Source organism: Callithrix jacchus, chromosome 6 (assembly GCF_049354715.1).
Source record: "Callithrix jacchus isolate 240 chromosome 6, calJac240_pri, whole genome shotgun sequence".
Classification (NCBI taxonomy): domain Eukaryota; kingdom Metazoa; phylum Chordata; class Mammalia; order Primates; family Cebidae; genus Callithrix; species Callithrix jacchus.
Genome location: NC_133507.1, coordinates 19475079 through 19484799, shown reverse-complemented (window position 1 = coordinate 19484799; position 9721 = coordinate 19475079). Strand labels below are relative to the sequence as shown.

The 9721-nt window shown below is 52.3% G+C and overlaps 1 protein-coding gene across 15 annotated transcripts in view; it reads left to right on the top strand.

The window, feature by feature from the left end:
- The first annotated feature begins 331 nt into the window (after positions 1 to 331).
- Positions 332 to 9721, top strand: part of RCCD1 (RCC1 domain containing 1) — a 22631-nt gene continuing 13241 nt past the window's right edge. For 5 of the 15 annotated variants that reach the window (XR_013518704.1, XR_013518695.1, XR_013518700.1 and 2 more), the window contains exons 1-10: positions 332 to 390; positions 510 to 832; positions 1172 to 1263; positions 2017 to 2282; positions 2537 to 2927; positions 3034 to 3155; positions 5956 to 6054; positions 6366 to 6536; positions 7009 to 7038; positions 7575 to 7731. Coding sequence is in view for 2 of the 15 variants with exons in the window: in XM_078326807.1 (XP_078182933.1) it covers positions 2117 to 2282; positions 2537 to 2927; positions 3034 to 3155; positions 5956 to 6054; positions 6366 to 6536; positions 7009 to 7038; positions 7575 to 7726 (1131 nt within the window). In the remaining 13 variants the exon portion in view is untranslated. Of the gene's footprint in view, positions 391 to 509; positions 1264 to 2016; positions 2283 to 2536; positions 2928 to 3033; positions 3156 to 5955; positions 6055 to 6365; positions 6537 to 7008; positions 7039 to 7574; positions 7732 to 9721 lie in introns of all 15 variants that reach the window. The other 10 variants (XR_013518698.1, XR_013518705.1, XR_013518693.1 and 7 more) reach the window with 3 other exon arrangements.

The following is a 9721-nucleotide window of genomic DNA, read 5'->3' as shown; positions in this document are numbered from 1 at the left end:
GTGAGACCCTGTCTCAAAAAATAAACTATTAGAAGAAACAAATCGTTTGGGTACAGACCCCATATGCTGGGCCTTCAATACGTTTGTCTTTATATTAGGAGTCCTTTGTGGCCTCCGCTGAGAGGGCGCTTGGCCGGGGGGAAGGAGGGGGCGGGGGACGGGGTTAGGGTTGGAGGCCCGCTGAGCCTGGTTAAAGCGCTGCGTGGGCCGAGCCGGCTTCCCACCTCCCCAGCCTGTTTCCGGGAGGGCTAAACCCACGTGAGGCTCATTGGCTCGACAGAGGCACGTGGCGGGCCCCGAGCCAATCAGTGGAAAGTCAAAAGCTGCTTCCAGTTTGGGCTCGGGTCCGGCGCGTGTCTGGTTCCGAGGTGCCGAGGTTCCCGGATTCAGGTTGGTGGCGGGGTCCGTCCGCCTTGGGGGTCACTCCTCGCCAGCCCTATAGCTCGGGTCTTAATGCGCGTCTTCTCGGTGGTTCTAATCTGAGCTCCATGCCCCGCGGTTGCCTGCAGGGGCGGGACCATCTGGTCCAACTTCTGCCTTGGCAACGCCCGCTGGAGGTTTCAGCCCATTTCACAGACCTGGCAGCGGCGCCCTGGCCTAGACCTAGGGACCTCGGGAACCAGAAAGGCCCCCGTGGGAAGGTGAACGGGACTGAGCCAATTGGCCGCCTTGCCCCGCGCGCTCTTCAAACCTTTTCTCCGCGTGACGTCGGCGCCGGCTGGGCGGGCGGCCATGTCGAGGCGGCCGCTCTGCGCCTCTGCGTTGTCTCCAACCAAGGCTGCCCACCGGAAGGACCTGCCGAGAGGGTAGAGGGCATAGGGTCAAGATCAAGGTCAGAGGCCCCCTTGGGTTGGGAAATGGGGGTTTAGGAGCCCAGGAGCTGGGGTCGCAGGAGAGATCTAAGATCTGACGTCAGAGGCCTGAAAATGCCTGTGCAATTGCGCTTCAGCCGGGCTATGCGGCTCACGCCTGTAATCTCAACACTTTGGGAAGCCGAAGCGGGTGGATCGCTGGAGCCCAGGCGTTCGAGACCAGCCTGGACAAGATACTGAGATCCCTGTCTCTATTATATAAATAATAATAATAATAGTAAAAAGCCTGCTCCAGCCTAACCTGCTTCAAGTGGCGTTGCTGTTGGAACCACGAGATTGCGTTTCTCTCCCCATTTAAGGGTTACCTCCTTGGGAGCAGACAGCTGTCCTCACTGACCCAGAGGAGGATCGCTCAGTAAATGCTTGGGGGACGAATAAATGACTAGATAAGGTACAGTTTAAATTGTGACTGTGTAAGTTTCTCAAAACCAGTAAGATATCCAGGGATTTTTTTTTTTTTGGTCAACGTTAAATACTGGATTTAGTAAGCTAATACTGTGTTTATCATGGTGTATGTACTGGCACCAAACCTTTTCTTTGCATTTATTACAAGCAATTCTGTGAGGTAGGTTCAAACAGCACCGCCCCCTCCTCCCTTTGTAAACTGAAAAAAATGTGGTTGGACTCGGGTTAATTGGCTAAGGTCACAAGGCACCGCGAGGTGTTGGTAACCTGTGCAGGGCACTGCCTCCCACGTGCTCTTCTGCGTTCCACTGTGGGGTGGGGGGGCAGAGCACTGTGTGCGGAGTTGGGGGGAATCTGATTTCAGCCCTCTGCCACTCTGTCTAGCTGTATGATTGTGTAAGAGTTACTTTCTCTGGGAATCTCCTCTAAAACAGGACAATTTTGGTTCCCAAGATTACATGGAATAAAGTGCCAGATGCTGGGAAGCTGCGGGACGGGGTGGGAGTGTCGGGGGCGCCCGGATCCTAGTCTAGTGCCTAAAGGGCAGGCCACTTTGTACCCACTTTGTGGCACGCTGAGCTTAAGCCAAAAGGGAGGACAGGGAAATGCCCCACTGGATATTTGAGAATCTTTGTAAATCCTGTAAGGCAGTAGCTAAGGCGCCTGCTCAGCGAACCTTCGAGGCACGGACATCGTCTGCCTTTGTAGTCTGGAGAATGACAGTTTCCCCATTTTACAGATAAGGTAGCTCCAGCCCCTGGAAGGCCAGAGACTAGCCAGCGTGCTACTAGCGGGTCCGCCACAACCAGGTGGCGGCCTGCAGAAGGCGCTGCCGGGACATGGCGGAGGAGCCGCGGGGGGCCTGGTTCGGCTTCGGTTTCTGCGGCTTCGGGCAGGCGCCGGGCTCCGGACGCGGGCGCCAGGTGCGCAGCCCCGAGCCGCTGCACGTGGGCGTCGACATCCGCCGCGTGAGCGCGAGCTGGAGCTACACCGCCTTCGTGACCCGTGAGCACTCCCCGGCCGTCCCCGCTTACTCCAATCAAGCTCCTGGACCCCTCTCCGCACCACTGCGGCCAGTCCAGGGTGTTTCTCCGGTTCAGGCCGCCAGCCCCACATTCTGGTTTGGTCCCCATTCCCACCTCCATTCTGCCCTAGACCCTTTTCCAATCTAGACCAGCCCCCAGCGCCGCCCTTAATTTTAGGTCCCCGGGACATATCCCTTCCCCTCCCCAGCCCGCTCTTCGCTCTTCGGTCCGCAGGTGGAGGCCGCCTGGAGCTGTCGGGCTCAACTAGCGGCGCAGCGGGAAGCTGCAGGGACGCGTGGGCCTCGGAGGGGCTCCTCGTGGTGCTGCGCGCCGGGCCCGGGTCGGGGGCGTTACTGCAGGCCTGGGCGCCAGGCTCTGCCCTGCGGGGGGAGCCCTTGTGGGCCCAGGATGTGGTGCCGGAAGCCGAAGGGGAAGGCGATCCGGGCGGTGAGGCCCAGGCTGGGAGGCTGCCCCTGCTGCCCAGCGCCCGTGCCTATGTGAGCCCGCGGCCCCCCTTCTACCGGCCTCTGGCTCCGGAGCTGCGGGTGCGCCAGCTGGAGCTGGGAGCGGAGCACGCATTGCTGCTGGACGCGGTGGGCCAGGTGTTCTCCTGGGGCGGGGGCAGGTGAGTGGGGGTGGGGGTGGGGGCAGGTGAGGGTTGGTGACTGGAGAAGCAAGCACAGGGGGACCCCGTAGTGTGACTGTAGCTGACGCGGGTCTCTCTTGCTCAGGCATGGACAGCTGGGCCATGGGACCCTGGAGGCAGAGCTGGAGCCAAGGCCCTTGGAGGCGTTGCAGGGCCTAGCCATGGCTGAGGTGGCCGCGGGGGGCTGGCATTCTGTGTGCGTGAGTGGTGAGTGACGGTGCTTCTCCACATGAGCTGGTGATTTTGTGCAAACCTTCCTCCTGTTTTCTAGTTTGGGTGGGTGGCCTACCCAGGCCTCCTTCCACACTCATCGGTCCATCGCCCGGTCAGTTCTGACTCTTTAGTACCCCTCACCCTCAGCCGCCTCCGCCTCCACCATCGCTCACTCACACCTGTGTTCTGGCATGTGTTCCTAGCTTCTCTGATACTGGTCTCACCGCCCCTCCCATCCCCACCTGCTCCCAGCCAGGACTCTTTCTACAGTGTTGCCAAGAGAGTATGGGGTTGAGGGGGCAGCCGAGCCAAGGAGAGCGGAGACAGGCTGCAGTTGCAGCCTTTTTTCTTTGCTCTGAATAAAACTGAACTGTGGGTTCTCTATAAGTGGCAAAAAAAAAAAGAAAAAGAAATGTTGTGCCTGACACTGTAACACTGTAAGGATCGTTCCAAATACTAGTTGCACTGCTCTGTTTATAATTGTTAATATTAGACAAACAGTAGACAAATGCAGTAAGTAAATTGATTAGCAGAATATTGTCCTCATTGCATGTGTAGTTTGAGTACAGATTCCAAATCTATAGCCGAGTTTCTTCTAGTATGATTGAAAGTTTCTTTTTTCTTTGCTCTGAGTAAAACTGAACTGTGGGTTCTCTATAAGTTGGTTTAGTGTTGGCCGCATTGTTCCGGAGTGAAACAAGTGTCAGGCTGTCACAGTGACTGAAAAACCAACAGGACATATTTCTCTGTATTATCCAAAATCACAAAGAATGTATCTCAGACGTCCTGCAGAAATATTGTTAAGACATCAGTTCTTCCCTTACTGATGTATAGTTCTGATGCGATCATGACGAAAATTCTCTTTTTTAATAGAAATTGATAAGCTGATGTTAAAATGTCTACGAACATATCAAACACCAGCCAAGGATGTTCAGGGTTCCATTTGCAGGACAGTTTGTAGCCTCATGGCTTCAATTCTAGAAGAAACAAATTTGACAAGAAGGCTAAGATGAGAGACCTGAAGGCCAGCAATGATAGAATGCTTATAAATGGCCTAGAAGAGGGCAGAGCCAGGATGTGTGGCACAGAGTAGATGCTGGGTGCCCATCAGACCCCAGGATGCTGCTGGCTGTGGTCCGGTGATGGTGCCGCGCTGGCCAGAGTGAGGAGGTCTGATTAGTGGTCCAGGTGCAGCTCCCTCCTAGGCTGTTAGAGCGCATGCAGAGAGGGTGAGGCTGAGAGCAGGTGAGTTGTGTCTGTGTCTGGGGCTTTTCTTTTGGCTGCTACTTAGATCACCGGGAGGCTTAAGACAGTACCAGTGTTGGCTGGGCACAGTGCCTCACACCTGGAATCCCAACACTTTAGGAGGCTGAGGCGAGTGGATCCACGAGGTCAGGAGATTGAGACCATCCTGGCCAACGTGGTGTAACCCTGTCTCTACTAAAAATACAAAAAGCCAGGCGAGGTGGCAGGTGCCTGTGATACCAGCTACTCAGGAGGCTGAGGCAGGAGAATTGCTTGAACCTGGGAGGTGGAGGTTGCAGTGAGCCGAGATCTCACCACTGGACTTCAACCTGGGTGACAGAGCGAGACTCCGTCCCAAACAAAACAAAACAAACTTAGCAATGCCTTCCCTCCCACCATATTTTCATAGAATGGGCCTGGGCTGGTTGCCAACCCTGAGCTGAGCCAGCCTGGTGAAATCTTGTCTCAACAAAAAATTTAAAAATGAGCTGGGCATGGTGGCTGGTGCCTGTGGTCCCAGCTATTTGGGTGGCTGAGGTTGGAGGATCGCTTGAGCTGGGAAGCAGAGGTTATGGTGAGTCCAGCCTAGGTGACAGAGCGAGACTCTGTCTCAAAAAAAGGAAAAAAAAAAAAAAAAAACCTGGGCTGGAGAGAAGAGACCAGAGGGCTGGAAATAGCCCAGTGGGATGCCTCGCACTCAAGGTCTAGAAGGAATTCGAGGCCTTTAGGTTGGTGTAGAGGTTGAAGCATGGGCATCCAGCCAGGCTTCTTAGTTCCAGATCCTTGCTCAGACCCTGGGACCTTGGGCCTGGTACGTAACCACTCTGTGCCTCAGCTGTCTCGTGAATAAAATAGGGATGCTGCGTAAGTGGCGATACCGTGTAGGGCTGTTGTGCAAATTAAGTGATTCTATTTGAAAAGCACATAAAACATCGGCATGGATTAAGCACTTCATAAAAGCAGCTGCTGCTGTTAGAGATGTTTAGTGTTAAGCGGCTGTTCCAACCAAAAAGCTATAGTGTATGCGGCTGGGAAGGCGCGAGCTGCACATGGCTTTCTACAGGACCCGCTGTGGGTGAGAGGAAAAGGGCACAAGCCAGCCCCAGGGGTGGTTTTGTTTATTTAGAGACAGGGATTTCACCATGTTGCTGAAGCTAGCCTCGAACTCCTGAGCTCAAGTGATTCACTCACCTCAGCCTCCCAAAGTGCTAGGATTACAGGCATGAGCCACTGCACCTGGCCCAAGCCCAGTGGTTTTGAAAGGGAGACCTTTGGGGCACTTTGAGGGACACTTCTCTGAAATGAGGGGCAATTTAGCAGCATAAGAACGAAAGTGGAAGGTTCAGTGAGGGACTTAAAGGGTGACCTGAAGCCATTGAGGGGATGGGAACCTAAGACAAGCCCTTGGGGCCAGAGGGGAAGCACCTTGGCCTGGAGCACTACCCTGGTCAGGCTGGCTTTGGTTGTCCCCAGGAGCGGATGGGAAGGGGTGTTTGGATGGATGCAGGGGGTTCCCAGACTGTTAATGTGTCCCTTTGATCTCTTTCAGAAACTGGGGATATCTATATCTGGGGCTGGAATGAATCAGGGCAGCTGGCCCTGCCTACCAGGAGCCTGGCAGAGGATGGGGAGACAGTTGCAAGGGAAGGTGAGGGTCAACTCGACTCCCACAGCCACGGCCCCAGGATGTGGCTGTCATTCCTGACTCCTGGCTGAATGGTGGCCTGAGAGCTACATTCTCAGATGGAGCATGCGAGCCCTTATGAGCATTGGCAAGGCTGATGCCAGCCTTGGCACCACACTTGTGCCAAGAGTGCCAGACCTGCCTGCAGAACGCTGGAGTTGGGAGCACCAGCTTTGGAGCCAGGCAGTCGTGTGCCTCAGCCGTTGTGGTAATAAGTGACTGCGTGAATAAGGCTTAGCTCAGGGCTCGGTGTTGACATCATTATCATTTTAAAGCCACAGGACTGAATGCAGATGGCTCCCAGGTGAAGAGAATGGCGGGGGCTGAGGATGGAGCCCCTGCCCCCTTCATAGCTGTCCAGCCCTTCCCAGCTCTACTGGATCTCCCCCTGGGCTCAGATGCAATCAAGGCCAGCTGTGGATCCAGGCACACGGCTGTGGTGACACGTGAGTGTGACTGGAGGGTGGTTCAGGATGGCGCAGGAAGGCACTCTGCTCACTTGAGCTGGTGTCTGCAGAAAGGGGTGTGGTCGCGGAAAAACCAATGTCTTAAGGCTTCTGTGGCTCCTACAGAGCAAGCTGCCTTGCTCAGTGGATAAGCCCCAACCACTGTGTGGTTTCGCAGTAGCTCCCCAGCCTGTCAGACCCAGAGGATTCTTCCTTCTGGAGGGAGGCTGATGCTCTCTTGCCTCTGTGCACCGCCGCCTCTGACAGCACAGCCTGGCCAGTCTGGCATGCGCTTGGTACCTTGACACAGGAGTTTCCTTCAGGATTCTCTACCATGCTGCATGTGATCAGCCAGTTGTTAAGAGAATATGTTATCCACACCAGTTGTATCTCATGAGGATTGCAATGTGCTAGCTGTGGGCTGTGCCAAGCCAGGCTGGACAGATGCCAGCTACTGACCTTTTGCTTTCAGGAACAGGGGACCTGTACACCTGGGGCTGGGGTAAGTAAAAGGATTGTTTTTGTGACCCTGAAACCAAGGGGAGGAAAGCTCTGGGAGTACAGGGCAGGTGACAAAGCCGCCAAGACTAGAGGAAGCAGGGGCCTTGGCCAGGTCACTGGGAATACCAGGACCGCCCCGTCCCTGGGGTTGGAACAGATGTAGGCATACTCCCAAGACCAGACAATGGGGTCATGGAGGAGATGTCAGTGCCACCCAGCTAGCTCTCTGAAACACTGAAGGAAATGTCCAATCAGCATTTACAAAGCACCGTTTTGTGGATCTGACACTGGATAGAGAAAAATATACAATGGAAATGTGTGCTCTGAACATCTTAACTTGGGTAGCAGGGAAGCCTGGAGTGGCTGGTTGCTACTGGCCTTTTGGGGATCCCCAGGGTTACCTGGCTCTTGGGTCTCCTGGAGTCACAGAGCAATGGGGCATAATCCCAGCGTCTCATTGGATAGTCTGGGTGCCTTCCTGGAGGGAAAGCAGCAAGACCCGGTGGAAACGATGCAAAGGGGCTGGTTTCGTTTTAGGTAAATATGGACAGCTAGGCCATGAGGACACCAGCAGCTGGGATCGGCCCCGCCGAGTAGACTACTTCGTAGATAAACAACTCCAAGTAAAGGCCATCACCTGTGGGCCCTGGAACACCTACGTGTATGCTGTGGAGAAAGGGAAGAGCTGACTTGCGTATGTATATGTAAAACACCTGTGAAACTCCCATCTGGGTCAAGGAAAACTATTGCCTGCACCCCAAGGGCCCTGTATTTGCCCCTCTCCATCACAGTCTTTGCCTTCACCTTCAGGCATGGTCCTAAACTTGTCTGCTTTAGAAACAGCTGGAGACCATCGAAAACTGCTGCCCAAGGTCAGCATCCTGACAGTGAAAGCAAAGCCTCTGGGGGTGTGGCCTAGATAGTGGTAGAGTCCAAGCTCCGCCCACCTCACCCAGGGAAATTTGATGTGCAGCTGAGATGGGAGCACGTTCCAGGTCATCTTCCTTTTCAGTCCCTTCTGGGTTTTCGTTTGAATTTTGCCGTTCTTGTATGCATTTTTATTCAATGTAGGTGTTTGCTTTTGAGTGTTAGGTAAATGGAATCGTCCTGTATATGTGCTTTTGTGTCATTTTTGTCACTCAGCATTGTGTGAGCGATCCTTGTTGGGTCCTGGAGTTCATTCACTTTTAATGCTATGTGGTGGTCCGTTGTATACCTCAAGTGATACAGTCTTGTCGATAGTCATCTTTATCGTTTCTGATTTTGGTCATTCCACGTAATACTTGGAGCAGTGTTGTGCACATGTGCACACGTTCCTCTGCAGAACATTGAGTTGAATTGCTAAGCCAAGAGATGCCTTTAATTTCACTAGATAACTGTTTCCCACCAGCAGTGTGGGGTTGACTGTGTCAGGTAGATGCGTATTGATTTTAATTTGCATTTCCCTGAATACTGATGAGGTTGAGTAGTTTTTCATTTGTGTATTGGATGGCAGGTCATGGTGGCTCACACCTGTAGTCCCAGCACTTTGGGAGGCTGGGGGGGATTGCTTGAGGCTGAGTTCATCTGTTGGTTGGCCACTGGAGTTTTCTGTTACAGAGCACCTGTTCAGGTTTGGTATTCTCTTAGTGACTTTTCTTTTGTATATTTCAGATACAGTCTTTTGATTGTTAGTATTTAGAATATCTTCTGTTTGTTGTTTGTCTCTGGATAGTACCAATTTTTATTTAATACTTAGATGGTGCTTGCTCCATGCCAGGTAAGGCTCAAAGTGCTTTACAGATGTCAGCTTATTTTGATAAAATGTTAATTCTTTATGGTTAATTTATATTTGTGCATGTGTGTGTGGTTTAGGAAATATTTCCCACCCATGGGGTCTTTAAGCTTTTTTTATTGTGGTAAAATATACTGAACATAAAATTTTTGTTCAATAGAAAAATTAGTTTAACCATTTTTAAGGATATGGTTGAGTGACATATCCTTTCACTGTTGTGTAGCTGCCACCCCTATGCATTTGAATAAGTTTTTCATCATTCCATGGTGAAACTGCGCATTAAATACCGAACTCCCCACTCCCCTTCCCAGCCCCTGGCAGCCACCATTCTACCTTCTGTTTCTGTAATTCTGACTACCCTATGTGCTTTATGTAAGTGGAATCCCATAGTACTTGTCTTTTCATGACTGGCTTATTTCACTTAGAAGCCTGTCCTCCAAATTCATCCATGATGTCGCTTATGTATCTGGACTTCCTGCCTTTTAAAGGCTACGATTCTGTTAAATGTATGCACTGCGCTGTATTCATCTGTCTGTGCATTGGTGGATAGGTGAGTAGTGCTACTGTGAATAGTGCTGCTGTGAACATGGGTGTACAATTCTTTGATTCTCTGCTTCTGTTCTTTTGGATATATACCCAGAGCGGAATTGCTTGGTTGTGTGGTAATTGTTTAATTTTTTGAGGAACTGCCCTACTGTTTTCCACAGAGGCTGCCTCATTTTACATTCTCACTAGAAGTGCACACAGATCCTAATTTCTCCACATCCATGTCAACACTTGTTTTCTTTTTTTTTTGGTTAATAGCCATCCTAATGGATGTGAAGTGCTGTTTCATTGTAGGCTTTTTTTTTTTTTTTTTGACAGGGTCTCTCTGTCGCCCAGGCTGGAGTGCACCTGCGATCTTGGCTCA